This window comes from Trichomonascus vanleenenianus (genome assembly GCF_965637985.1).
Source record: "Trichomonascus vanleenenianus strain CLIB 3782 genome assembly, contig: TRVA0_095S, whole genome shotgun sequence".
NCBI classification, from domain to species: domain Eukaryota; kingdom Fungi; phylum Ascomycota; class Dipodascomycetes; order Dipodascales; family Trichomonascaceae; genus Blastobotrys; species Blastobotrys vanleenenianus.
In genome coordinates this window covers 1-14,475 of record NW_027481793.1, presented here as the reverse complement: position 1 = coordinate 14,475, position 14,475 = coordinate 1, and the positions used below count along the sequence as shown (strand labels likewise).

General features: G+C 45.3%; 3 protein-coding genes and 3 pseudogenes across 6 annotated transcripts; 2 read left to right on the top strand and 4 right to left on the bottom strand.

The window, feature by feature from the left end:
- On the bottom strand, positions 1-663 carry TRVA0_095S00210 (annotated as a pseudogene). Its single transcript has one exon. A coding segment is annotated over exon 1 (663 nt).
- Positions 664-2,967: 2,304 nt separating this feature from the next.
- Positions 2,968-4,461, bottom strand: TRVA0_095S00188 (uncharacterized protein; the record flags this gene model as incomplete). The annotated part of the gene is made up of 1 exon (XM_076687936.1): positions 2,968-4,461. The coding sequence occupies one exon, from the start codon at positions 4,459-4,461 to the stop codon at positions 2,968-2,970; it is 1,494 nt and encodes a 497-aa protein (XP_076537833.1).
- A 1,143-nt stretch (positions 4,462-5,604) lies between these two features.
- Positions 5,605-6,972, bottom strand: TRVA0_095S00166 (annotated as a pseudogene). The gene has a single exon. A coding segment is annotated over exon 1 (1,368 nt).
- A 793-nt stretch (positions 6,973-7,765) lies between these two features.
- TRVA0_095S00144 (NADP-dependent oxidoreductase) lies at positions 7,766-8,785 on the bottom strand (the record flags this gene model as incomplete). Its single annotated transcript, XM_076687935.1, has 1 exon — positions 7,766-8,785. The coding sequence occupies one exon, from the start codon at positions 8,783-8,785 to the stop codon at positions 7,766-7,768; it is 1,020 nt and encodes a 339-aa protein (XP_076537832.1).
- A 655-nt stretch (positions 8,786-9,440) lies between these two features.
- On the top strand, positions 9,441-9,918 carry TRVA0_095S00122 (cupin domain-containing protein; the record flags this gene model as incomplete). Its single annotated transcript, XM_076687934.1, has 2 exons — positions 9,441-9,496; positions 9,540-9,918. 2 exons carry the CDS (start codon positions 9,441-9,443, stop codon positions 9,916-9,918), a joined length of 435 nt encoding a protein of 144 aa, XP_076537831.1.
- A 3,614-nt stretch (positions 9,919-13,532) lies between these two features.
- On the top strand, positions 13,533-14,474 carry TRVA0_095S00100 (annotated as a pseudogene). The gene has a single exon. A coding segment is annotated over exon 1 (942 nt).
- The last annotated feature ends 1 nt before the right edge of the window (position 14,475 follows it).

The window sequence follows — 14,475 nt, the reverse complement described above, 5'->3', positions numbered from 1 at the left end:
GGCCGCTTGAGTACCATTGGACGCCATGCTGGCGTAAGACACAATTTCTTGAGGTTCATTTATGAACCCAAGATGGGTCGGGGTCACACCACTCTCGTGATAGAACTTCCAGAACTGCACGAGATAGTTCGCATAAGCCTGCTTCCAGTCTCCGCTCTCACATTCCTCGCCTAGAACGCCACAAATATAGCCACCCCAATTCTCATCATCATTGGTTTTCATATAGCCAGGTGCTGACCAGGCATCGACATAAACGTCTGGCAAACCTCGTTTCTTGGCCTCAACTGCAAGTGGAAATTGAGCACTATTGTAGTGATCCCAGGTGTAATGTGGCGGATCGTTAGGAGAACCAGGACTGAATGGTTCAATTGAGTTCATCAAGTTGCTTGTGGACGAGTTACTGGAACCAATTCCGTTTCGCAGAATTGTGAAACCAGCGCCTCGTTCTTGGCTGAACAGGAGGTCAAGCACGTAGCTCTGGTTCTTTGGCGACAGTCCATATTTGCCAAAAATGTCTTCTGCTCGCTGGAATGCTTGAGAGCAACCAAACCCGTCAACTGACTGATACTGCGTCTTTAGATCAACATTGACCTGGGCCCCCGACTGAGCCGCAAGAGAAACGGCCGAGAATGCTACGGCCGCTGCGACAAGCTGAGAAATCATTGAAATTGAAGCTAATTGTAGCGATGAAGCAGCATGTCCATATCAACTCTTTTTAAGCAAGTCCGGTTAATTTGGACGTCCTCGAGGGAAAGCCAATTCTTGAAATCGGCTTTTCGATTTCAGGCAAAATTCGAAAATGCATACTGGTTTATTCCCCTTCTCCAAACCCGCTAATGAAATGCTATTACGAGCAGACTTTAAAACTAACAAACATATGTATGAAGACATGCGGAGAAGGGGGAGTCATGGATACATGTAGGAGTACTGTACATGTTATGCAAGTCGACCCCGCGTTACTGTTGTCGTGGGGGTCCCATTAATGTTCCATGTTTGACTGGCCATGGAAAGGTTAAAACAAATCGTTCAGGAGTAGATTATGAACAAAGCTGAGAAACACCGATTTTCATCTTGAGGATAATCTGTACTTTGGACATAGCCAGTATATGGGAGCTATCAAAACAATCACACTACGTCGCCTATTTTTTTGCTCCAATTCGCTTACAGAGCTGACAATGCTATTACCGGATAAATTAATTAACTAGTGGCCAATAGGGAAAGAAGTGCCATCCTATTTACCCTTACTTAATTTCTGTTTATTACGATATACGTACTCGATATGCATGTCTCATTCAAAATACGGTACTGCGGCGTTCCTGTGTGGGGCTAGTCCATTCCACGGCGCCAAGTGCTGAAATTAAACTCCAAGCAAGTTAGTACCTGGTACATGTAGTTTCAAAACTATTTAATACGATACAATACCGGGTAATACTTATTGTTATCGTATAAAGGTTTTATCATGGCTATATCAGTCTCCACTTTATTTTTGAAGAGTGAGTCTAAAAGGGCATCTGTGTATTTAACCCAGCAATTCTAGTGGGATCATTTCCCACTTCTCAAGTAATTGCAGGCCCGCCGTTGTCGAAGCGTAATCACAGCCAATCGCTGCATATAGAATTGAAATGGTATCTCTTGAGGTCGTCTTCAAAGAAGTATCCGCCCACTGTCGCGTGCCTCATTTCTCTACTCCGAAGCTCTGCTTAATAAGCAGAGATTCGGCATTCGGACCGCGACTCTAGTGGGACCCTGCGGACGCTGTCTGGACAGAGAAGACGTGCGGCCAACTACAGGTCGCTTCATGAATCTGTCGTAGAATAGAGTTCTCACTTGGCCGGAGATCCTTCATCGCGACGGGATGAAGTGGAACTCCAACCCTCAATATTGCATTCAGTAATTGCTAGCGCACAACCACTGTGGATTTTTTTTACTAGTAGCTCTCTCCCCTATACCACGTCCAAGGCGCAACCCTTGCGTCACTCCATGCATCTAGTGCGGCGGGTGGCTCCACGGCACCATTGATGTCCCCTGAATGTACGGCTGAACTTAGGTGGTTCGGTGGTTCGCTGCGCGAGCCACTACTATTACAAACGAAGGTGGGTCGCAATCCCCGCACGCGGAATTGCAAAAAAATTGTTTTACCGGTAACATTACCGCACTTTAGATCACTTACTTATTCACGGGCAGGCCATATCCTGTAAAAGTGTTATTGAAGCTCCGATGCACTTTGTTAGCACATTCTCCAGTTTGATTTTAGAGCATAGCGGCCACATTGGCCATCTCTATCTAGCTTTGACTGGAATGAAGTACCAAATGGACTCTCGGTAAGATTTCAACTTATTTTTAATCGAGCCCTTGTGAATGTATTTACGTAGCAATGCTGCATCAACGAGAAGGTTGTAAGAATGAGGTCGACCTTGTCTCGGTTGCTTGTTTATATTTTTCTACCCTCAGCGATGAGGACTCTAAGGTCCGATGGCATTTGCTTAACGGACTAAACTACCACTGGGACCCAGATAGGGTACCGGTATTACCACGATCTTTGTTAATTATAATATTAAGTAGGTTATATGTATTCAAATGGAGTCTACTGGCTCTGGCCTCCAATAGACTTCGATACATTCATTCATTTATTCTTGATAATAACGACCCTCGTCTTGTATTCTGTTATGGTTGTGGATTCAATCATTGGGGTTACGCCGGACAACGGTATTTGTCTCTGTTGCTTTGCACATAAGCAGATCTATATATTGCTGATTGGTTCCTGCATTTCCCGCATATGTAGCTCCTGTTCGTGCAAAAGGTGTTCTTGTTGAAAAGACGAAACAAATACTTTATAAAGAGTTCAGGTTTCCTATTATCACTTCTATATGATTCATGAGGCTCCTGATTCAACTTATAGATCATTGACTACAGCAAAGTGCCTTTCTAACAAAATGAAACGCAAATGTTATTTTCTGTAAAACTTCATCACCATTTTTTCCTCGAAAAGCCACACATCCGATGAAATATATCTCGTGAACTTGTAGTTTTGATATTGCCATCGTTGACTCTTATAAAGACCAACGGAACAAGACAGAGACACCCAAAAAGACTGACACTCCAATACGACGCATACATATTAATGTATGGTACTTCCCTGAAGTCTACGCCAAACCCGATGGCTGCCGCCATTGCGCCAAATACCTTGAAAAGACCGGAATACATGGATAGAACTCGTGGGTCATTGGACAGAGTACCCATGATCCAGAACGAATAGCCCTGAGACATGCCATCCTGGAAACCATAGAAGAAGTAGAGTGCAACGTATTTGCCGACATTGGGATCGTTTATATCCATCGGTGGCCGAAATGGTACCCCTCGTTTCGATTTCTTCAAGGCGAAGAATCCTAGAAGAGATACTGTAAAAATCGTTGTGAAAAGGACTACCCAACCGAATCGAGCCCGTATGTGTCTCTTCATGAATGACAGATCCATTAAAATGCCAATGAGGACAGAGCCAATCAACTGGGAAATACCATACAATAGGGCATTGATTGATCGGGTCCGTACGTCAAAGAAGTAAGCATTGTAGTCATTTGTCTGGTAGGCAGCGTAGAAGAGAGAGGAAAATGAAAAGGGAAGGAATAGAAGAATCCACGGCTCTTTCTTGATTGCCCAGTAAAGACCTTTGAATTCGTCAATGAGCGATAGCCTCTCGTGTTTGTCGTCGGGAGATACCACTAAAGTACCGTCAGATCGGGTTACATTCTCTGGAGAAGCCAATAAAAGTGCGACGCCACAAGATACAATCATGACTACAGTAATGCCAGCATAAGTGCCGTCGTTGACATGTCCAGCATTCACGTTGTTGTAATTTTCTGCAACTGGTATTATACCACCAATGACCGCACCAAGGAACGATAAGAAAAAGAACATTGAAACGAATCGACCTTTTTGAGGTTCGGTAGGGTATGACATCATGACCGTACCACAGGCAGTCCAGAGAAGACCAGCGCCAACACCGCTTACAGCGCCCGCGAAATATACAAAGCCGCGGTTTCCATTGTGATTATAAGACCAGAATGACCCGCCATAGAGAACGAACCCAAGGGCCCCCACAAAAAGACTCCATCGAGGTCCAAAATGATTGACAACAGGACCTGAGCAAAGACTTGTCGCTGCAAATAAAGAATAGAGAATTGTGTTCGATATGCTTGCCACCTTGGGATCAAGTTGGCCTGCTCCGCCAAGCGAAGTAAGCACATTATACATTCCTATTGACAAGAAGTTGACGAGCCCTGCGATAAACGCCTGGGTATATGTCAAATAATACAATCTCTTAAGCTCAAATATCGTGAATTTCACTACGGTAAGTGCCCGAGCAGATGTCAAGTAATACCATTTCTTAAGCTCGGCTATCGTGAATTCCGCTTTGCGATTAAGCCGCTGCATTTTCGCTGAACTATCATAGTTCATATACATTGCAACATCGTCAAAAACTATCAAAATACACACTTTTTAAAAAAGAGGGGGGGGAAGGGGAGAGTGTCGTTCGCAGGTTAGACAAGGACCAGGCCCTCATGATCTGCCACGGGATACACAAATCCATCGATCTTATGCAAAGAAATTCCACTTCTGTAGACATGCTCAATCAAAATGAACCTCCCATCAATTCGGCCACAATAGTTCTATCATTGATCTCTAGTGTATCTTTGAAAAGAAGTTCTTGTGTCATTACTCTATTCTTTCAAAAAATGCTAGTGGCGGAGGTAGGACCCGGTCTGTGGAACGGACAACAATTCTTTTTCTTCAATATCGCGAATCAGCTGTCTTGACTTTATCTTTATCATTTTATCGTTTTATCAGCAAGTGAACTATAGATCAGTGTTCAGGACGTTTTAATTTCAATTCATGCAACTTCCCGTCCACTTAGAGTTTCTCTTCAGCCGTACATCTTCCGCGTCCGTAACGCAGCGCTTGTCTCACTTCAACACGCGTCAGATGGATCGGCTCCGAGATGCCCCCGCCTTCTCCCTGACCTCCAGCAAAAGATCGTCACGGCTTGCAGTCAAAGTGACCTATCTCCCTCCGCGAGGATCATCAGCGATGGAAGTTGAAAACCATTCACCAGCTATGGAGAAACAATGGATTGGACCCTAGACCTTCGTCTCCTCTACTATGGGTACAATGGGAGCTTCTACCGTAAAATAGCCGAATATCCGCGTGAAGCGTTTTCTCTTTAGTTCACTCAGTACGTCCTTGGAAGCTTGGAATAGACTAGACAAACAGTATCCCAGTTTTGGTGTTATCATATAGCTTGTCTCCTAAAATCGGGATACTCGACTTGGGTATTACGGTATATTTTTTTTTTTTCATCCACGCTTGCATCAGATGCATCACAACGCATATCTGACTTAACATCCGCGCGATCCTCGTTTGGAAGTTGACTGTATCATGGAATTGGCCTTGTCGCGTCGATAACATTACGCTGGGTACGTTTCAGATTCAACCTCAGTTGTCGCTCTTGTGGTGTTCGAAATCGGCCACTTGTTGATACACCAAATGGCACCCCACCTGCGGAAAAATCGTTATCTCTAGTCCATTCTAAACATCAACTCAGGTGTGTCAGTTAAGCAAGCGCTCATTGGGATGGATATGTGCGATCTTGCCTGCTTTAGAACTGTTGGCGCCGACGCTAAATTTGGAGTACTCATGAAAACCCAAGAAGTGTCGTTCGCTCTGCTCAATTGCACTGCAAAAGTCATCCTCAGACAGCTTGGTTCTAACGGGACGAAGCCTTGGTGCCATCATTTTAGCTTCTTCCATATAGAGCCGATGTCTTTCACTACTAAAGAGGTGCCATTGCACAGCGGTAGGCGGTATAGAGGCTCGCTTACCCCAATTGATGCGGACTGGAAACAGTGCGTTATACCACCCTTTGAGGACATACCCACCTTTGTATTCGACGAAGTAACTGCAGTGGGCAAAAATAACCATGACGGAGAATGGCAGTTCCACGCCGCGCATTCCGCGCGGACGCTCAGGAATACGGAAGCCAACGGCAACATTTAACGCGGTGAAAAGTTTATGCCAACATACGCTGCCATATTTCTTTTTCGGACCCACGTCTTGAGCATCCTCGCATTTAATCCGGAAGATCGAACTACTGTCTTCATCATTCTGAAAGTGGGGCAAAGGACCTTCGATCTTGGGGCTGGAGAATGACATATCGTCTTGTGGAGGCTCTTTGAAGGCCGCTACGATCCACGCTAGTTGCGATACGACGGCTGCAACTTGAATGAAATAATTTCTCATGCTACCCTCCATCCACTGAACTCGAATCACGACATCACGTTCGGACAAAGGTATACTAGATTGGTTATCCAGACTGCCTTGAAGTTCGATGCATATTGTCTCAGTACCCCCATCTTCCCCGTATACACGCAATGGATGAGCTATCATTACTGTTAGATAAAATCCACGCCGCGCCACTTACAGCAATGGTGAAAACTTACTCGGCTTGGAGTTTCGAGCGGCCAATAAGAACTGTGGCAACCAGTTGAGGATATCTATGCCTCTTTGGCCCCAATGCCACCTGACGTAGCAAGCTGCAGAATTTGCAAACGCATCTTGGGACGACCCAGTGACGGTCAGAAAGGAGTCAATTCGATCGTCAAGGAGAGCCTCAAAGTCATTCAAATCAACAAAGAACCTAATGCCCTGGAGTGCGTTTTCGAGATCTCTCATCCTTCCCGTGCCGTAATATCGCCAACCGAACATGGTTCCGAAGTCACATAGCCGCTGTGTGAGGTCAGCATGGTCTGGAGGTGTGAGCTCGACTGCTCGGTGAGACAGTTGAATAGCTTCTTCAAGAGCATTTCCCGTGCATTCATATCGCAGAAAGAACTTCCTAAGTGGTCTAGTCCGGCTGCGAAACCGGGATCGTCTACGGGCGTGGCAGCTACAGCTCGTCGAAATAGTCGAATAGCGTCTTTAAGGTATTCCATATTTTTTGTATGTTCTTATCGCAGGTAGAGGTTGTTTTCTATGCTGCTTAGCAAGGCTGCAAGGTCGTGATGGTCTTCAGGCGCAATTTCAACTGCCTGTTGAGATGCCGTATGTTTCGGGATTGCAAAATCACACCGTGATGCTCACATATATATTAGGTCCCTGTCCCGCGAATAGGTAGCTTTAAAGTTTGTACCTTATTTTTTCGCTTTCGTTGGCGCTCGAGCAATTGCGGTCGCTGGGGTATATTTCATCGTATACCTCCCTGCTTTCCCACTTCGCACGTAGCGTGATTGTGAGCATTTACTTCTGGCAAAGTTCTGATTAAGGTGCTAAGTGGCACATAGTCTCAAATCAGGGCGACCGTCCAAATAAAATGCCTAAGAACGGCTCAGTAGAGAGTATAAAGCTAAAAGGGGGTTTTCCTTAGAGATTACGCAGGTGGTTCAAAACAGGATATTTTTGGGTCTACCATTGAATTCTGCATGGGCGCCATTGGAGGTTAGCCATATAGCAGAGAAATATCATTTATCGGTCCTATTTCCGAGACGTCGGGGGAAACTATCGGAAAAAGACTAAGGCCCTCGGGGGTTCAAAGATATATTCAGAAAATATGACGGAAGTCATCTCTTTTTATCTTCTGGATTGTTTATGGAGGTAGGTTGTTACAACTAAATGACATGATATGAACTTCGCCACAGCAGATAGTCGTTGTCAGTGGTGTTATGGAGGGTGGAAATTAATCAAACTATTAGATATTAATAGGCCTAGGTAAACGCTAAGCACCAGTATTTCCTCCGTTCAAAAGCATGTCAAACACAATCTTTCCCCTGGCATGTTCGCTGTCAAGCCTTTCAAAGGCATGCTCGAATTGCTCCAATGGCCACACACTGTCCACAGTTGGTCGACATTTGCCCTGGTCAACTAGTTCCGTGATCTTCTCCAATTGCTCTCCATTTGGATCCATGATGAAGAAAAGATGTTTGATAGAGCTCTTAAACTCCAAATCTGCAGGTCTAGCCTGTTCTGGTGGTTCGTAGATGCTGATAACCATTCCATTGTCCCTGACAACCCACCACGCATCTTCCAGAGACTTTCGGCCTATACAATCAATTACCAAATCAACCTTCTTCTTATCATCGCCTGCAGCCCAGTCTTTCAAGCTCTGCGATCGATAGTTAATCACCTCTTTGGCACCCATAGATTTGGCATATGCAACATTTGCGGGCCCACAAGTCCCGATAACTTCAGCACCAGCGAGAGAAGCAAACTGTGCTACCCATGCACCAACTCCACCAGAAACAGCAGTCACCAAAACACGCTTTCCTTTCCATGCCGGACTAGTAAAATCTCCGATCCCAGACTGAATGAAGAGAGCCTCCCATGCCGTCTGAGATGAGAGTGGAATGGCGGTGGACTCCACCCAGCTGAGTTTTTTGGGTCGTCGTGCAAATTCGGACGCTGGAGTCGCAATATAATCGCACGCACAGCCTGTAGCACGGAAGTAGTTTGTCCGGGCATAGACTTCATCGCCAACCTTGAATCGAGACGCCTTGGGGGCACTGACGACTGTTCCAGCAACATCATAGCAGGGAATTGACACCAGTCCCTCTCTGCCTGGCGGAGGGTGGTTCTTGGGCCACAAAAGCTCTCCCGAACATGGTGCAACACAGTGTACACGAATTAAATGGTCAGAGGAGTCCGGCTCAACCACTGGAACAGCACAGTGGAGCAGGATCAGCCGCGTGGTGTCGGTGTCCGGTTGAAGAAGGACACGCATGTTCTCTTGGGCAGCCATGGTAACCAATACTTATATCCAAGGTTTGATTTGCAAAGTCTGTAGGATAATATAGTGAATTGGCACTTAATTTATACTAATTAACCCTCGTAGTTGGCGGTCACCTTTATCGTCGTACCCCGTCGCTGTAGAGCGGAAAGTGAAACTTTCGAGCATAGTGGTAGGCGAGACATAGGATACCCTCGGCGGTGATCGACAGGCACAAATCTCAAATGTGGTCCGATTCTAGGCTACCAATGTCAAACTGGCCTTGTCCAAGGTTTCTCGTATTTGAAATTAAGGAGATGATGGGTACCCGTACCTACGGGTCTTCACACGGCGTTGTTACGGCATTTTCGCTCTTTCCCACGCAGTCTACCTTAAGGAATCAATTCAGATACGACTGTAACGCCAGGCAAACTTCCTTATAGAGTGAATTCCTTTGAATAGCGATACAATATCATATTTTATAACTCTATTTTTTTTCTTTGTGGATATCAGTGTGGCGACCGTAAAATTGAGTTCAACAAGCCTTGACTGTACCTGAGACAGACAACACAACCGCTCAACAATATCTCCCCATGAAACCAGCCCTCTCTCTCATGTTGGGGGGATATTTTTGTATATAAAAAGCCTTTATTTCTTAGGATTAGATTATTCTAAGAGATAAATCAAAATGTCCAATTCAACCAAAATCATCAAGGGAGAAAATGGTGTCTATCATGTCGAAGGGTAAGTAGTCCGGTAAGAGCCATGGTCGAACTAATTTGTATAGCCGACCCCGAGAGGACTTTAGAATTCTGAAAGTCTTTCACCCGCCTAACATTCCTGGCAAGGCTCTCGTCGTAGGCTTTGTTGATATGGATCCCAATGCTGCCACGCCTCCTCATACACATGGTGGTGCTACGGTAGTTGCTCTGGCTATTCAGGGCACTTTGTTGAATCAAATGAATTCTGATGAGCCCGTCATCACAAAAGCCGGTGATTTGTGGTACGAAGCTCCTGGATGCCACCATGTACGAGGTGAAAATCATAGTACCACAGAGAAGGCGAGCTTCTTTGCTGTATTTATTGTGGACCAAGAGGTGCTCAAAGATGACATTCGTAATATCTTCGTACTCGACGCCGAAAAAGCGGAAGCCCAGGGCAAATGACCTTATAGTGCTAGTTTGGAGAAGTAAAGTACCGGTAAATGATTCAGTGATTATCAAGTGAATTATTCAGCTGGTACAGAGAGCTTACCGCCACGTTGTAAGCAGTTCCCAAGGTAATAAATAATAATAATAATCTATTTGCGTCTTGTTGAGGCCTTAGGCCAGAAACACCACTGAATACATATACATATAATCTTTCAAAGTATAGCAAAATCATTCCATGTCAATTGGGTCCCTTTGCTGTACCGCATTTGCGTCGTGAGGATTGCTTACCCCCCGAGGGTCCGGGATACAGTTCTCTTAGGAGACTGGAAACCGGACACCCTTCAACTCTGGGATTGACGGTGTGCACTAGCGGGTTAGTCCTCTCTTGGGCGATGACCCTCTTTGAGAAATTGGGTCAGTCTTTCGAGTCCTTCTTTCGTGCCGAGAAGTGTCGGCAGGTCAAATGTGTCGCTTACCTCTTGAAGGAGGGGCCTTTGTGCCTCATATAGGGGGCACTGGGCGAGGATGTGGTGAAGTGTTTCCAAATGGCCACACTCACAATAGATTTGGGCCCCTGCCACGCGGAACCGGCGGCCCCGGCCAGTAGAAGCGGTTAACAATATTCCACAAAAAAATTCCTATATACCGCATTGTGTTGTGCAAGGATAGCTTCCATGGCGTTGGGCTCTTGGTCAAACTACCTGCGTACGGTGCCATGCTGAGCCTAAAACACTGCAACGTCTATAATTTGATTGTCAGAAAGCAAAGGACTTAAGGCACGCGATGGACGCATAACACCCATGGGTTATCAAAGACATCATCATGACGGCTTCAATGTTTATTGACTTATTCAGTCTCGTGTGCTGGGGGGGTTCACATTCTCAGCAAGATGGCGAAAAGCTTAAGGCATTTTATCAACCTATGAATGAAAATATAGAAACATATGGAGACTACCACGGTATATGACTGCGACGAGACGGGGGAAGAAAAGATTTATTTCTAAATTTTTGTGATTTTTTTTCATATTCGTTTTTTAAACCAAAAAATAAGGGATGGTAGACATCAGGTGAAAGATAGAATGACGGATTACCTTGTGCGAGAATTTTCAATGAAAAAATGCTATGCTAACGGGTACTCAAAGGTTTTCAAGCAGTCAAGACGAGTGAACAGGGTTGAAACGAAAAGTCTATAAGCAGATGAAGAGCTAACATGGTTGTATGCTATTTAGGACCGGCCAATTTTAAGATTACTAGTGTGATACCATGCGATGCTGATGGTGTCAGCGATACTTCCAGAAGGAGGTTCTCTACAAGCGTCAGCATCTTGCACCAGCCTGAAGATGGCAGAGTACCCCGGTTCCGAACTGGCTCGATGACACTTTACTGCCCCTCAATTATTGGGGGCTGAACCGCTCCGCCGCAGACCCGCTCCCGTGAGTCCAGGCCCAGAGAAGCTCTCCACCCCAAAAAACACTGTCTATTTTGGTAGCGATAACTCAGCACAGAAAAAAAAAAGGATGAAGGTATCAGATATCCAGGGCACATTAACTAATAGAACATTCGGTATCTGGTTGTCTTTATGTATAATTTGGTATTGACCAAAGTGGTTTTGGCTGTGCGTTAATTTTTAGGCACTGTGAAATACCTAACGCTCGCAATATGCAAGCATGCCGATCCCCTGTCAGACATATGTTTATGACAATGCAGGGGTTGACAGCGACGCTGTGCAGAGGGTTAATCTCACAGCGAATGCATTATTTAGTACCTAATTACTCCTTATAACGGAGTCCAGCGTATATAAAATAAAAGCACTCGAAACTCTCTGGTGTGAATTTACTGTCGTGCGAGGAAGAGTACCGGAGATCACCGTCAAACTCCTTATCAGGGCAAAATTCCGCAGCAGCTATTCACACCAGTGAGGATGGAGGATGACCGCTAGTCATAGTCAATGGTTCAGAGTGCTAGTTTTTTCCAGGCAACAGAGCCCCAGGCAGTGTACTCGCCTTCCGGTATTGTTATTGGTAATAAATCAAAAGAGGGGGAGGGGATTCGCAATCGGCGGAAAGTACTAAGCTTGTATCATCGCTCGTCTTACTCTGCCACAGCTTAGCGAAACACGTAGAGCGTGAAGGACCCTAACAATACGTGGGGTTTGTCGGAGACGCGAGGTTTCATTCTATATGTTTTGCAGGAGCGCGCTGTGACAACTCTTTTAAGTTTGGGAGTTTCCGGGACGGAAAAGTTTTAGACATAGTGTATGGACGTGCGGCGCAAGGGATGTTTATAAGATAAGTGCGAAAAGCCACGCAATTGCAAATTCCGCATAAGCGTCACAAGTCACACCGAGCCTTACAGGCCTCATAAGCCGCGTTTCGCGATCGATATCATTCACGGAGAAGCATAAATTTGTTTCAACTAAAACGTCTTACACAGTTCTATGTATCTGATACATAGACATGCAGAGGTCTGCGACTCTTCTATCCCCCCTTCACCCGCTCACTATCTTTATGCATTTCATCAGAATAATTCCTAAATGAGGGCAATGGCTCAGCCATATTGAAAGAATGAAAAACCTTCAACTTCAAGAAATATATGCGAATGGACATGGTAATGATGAAGTCTTTGGGATGCAAATGTGAAGTCTATTTGTAACTTTGAAGCTTTGCCGTCACACCAAAGCTTAGCAACTTAAGCAGGCAACCCATTGCAAGACCGTTGTAGGTATTTAAGTAGGCGTTATGGAATTTTGGAAATGCGTGTACAAAGCGCTGTTACCGCTCACCTGTGTGACCCAAGCTCTTGTGGAGAAGCAAGTATGAAGAAGTAAATATTAGTACCGTAGTTGAGCAAGCGAATTCCTACAGAAAATCCTGGTAAAGACAAATCGTAAAGGCGCATGCAATTGCTGATTCATTTATCAGCTTCTTCTAAACGGTAGAATGTATTAAATTACAGGAGGCTGAGCTCTAGAAGTCGAAGAATTTATTTGAAGTGAATACAAGAATACCCGTACCCATCAAAGAGCGTCACGTCCACAACTATAATTGGAATAGAGAGGAGACCAGATTAGTAAACCGGTCGAATATCTCCTCTTCTTGGACCAGCTGTACAAGGGCAAGGGGGGACACGACCGCTGACATCATATATACCAGCATGTTTTCATCTCGCAATGACCTAGAATGAGAGAATAATACGCTATTTTATCAAAGTAAGAGTCATCGACATTAGGTAATTGTTTACTACGGGAAAAGCCAGGTCGAGTTTTCACGGCGGTTGTCTTTTACCGTCAGCCTCATTAAGTCTTGCGGCTGTGCGTTCTCGCATCCCCACAGGGTTTTTAACGATTTGTCTCAGTTTTTTTTTTTGATATCTTTAAAAAGATGTTTGCAACTGAAGATTTCAGGAATATAAAATGCAGCTTCCACTGGCTTCTCTTTCCTTTGCTTTTCTCTTGACCAGAAATCGTCTAATATATTTGTTATTTCACTCTCTGCTAGTCTCTATATTCAACCTGGACTTCGAGGTTCGTGATAATTGACTGCGTATTTTACCTCTCTACTGTTCTGCTTGCGCTTTATACACTAACAGTGACACTCTATAAAGTGCTATCTATCACTCAATTTATTTTGATTCACATACCTCACGATGACGTCCGAAAAGTCTAAAGCCTTATCCGACCTCCTCGACCGTCTTGACCAAGACAAGGAAGCATGCCTCGACGAGGCCCAAAATGCCGCCCGTTTATTTATTCAGCGACAATCCCGCCGCCACTGCGTCACTATTATTGAAGTCTTTAACGATGGCTCGCGGCGGCAATGGTCGCCACTCGATGATCCTAAAGACTGGACTAAACGCTTTGTAAAACTCATCGACGCTCCTAACAACCCTCAGTACAAAGGTCATCCATTGGACTGCTGGCTCTCAGAGCCAGTGGCAGCGGAAGTAGCATCAACTTTCCAAACTTTCTTTACTAGCCACCAGGAAATTATTGGCGATGGCATGGTAGCCATGCTCCGTGAAGACCAGGTTTTAACACGTGATCTGGTACGAGAAGTCATTAGGGCACTCCGAAGCTCAACCTCGCCGCTCTCAAAAGCGCTTACAGACCACGCAGCTAATCTCCTTGTTGAGAGTGTCACACATCAGATCTCGTCTCACGCCGGCTCGGAAATTGTGACACACGTTACGTCGACCGTGGCGACAACGGCAAGCCATCAAGTTAGCGCCGTCATCGGCACTACAGTTCTCCATGTCCTAGCCGTTAGTATAGCTCATGTCCTAGTGCAGCATTTTGGGACTGTGGCCTTCCAGCACTTCATGGCAGGTATCGCCAAGAAAATGATCATTAAGATCGTTGTGACAGCGTTTGCCACCTCCCTTGCAGCGGCAGCTGGTATCACGACTGCGGGATCTATTTTCTGGTTTGTTGCATTGCCGCTAATCGCGGCCTTCCTTGCCTATGAGATTCATGAATTTCCTTACAAATTGGGACGGAAGGTTGGTGCGTCTGTGCGGTCGTCCCTCGCTGGTGAATTTCGGGACCGGAATCGTTCTATTCTTCTAAGCGTTTTCA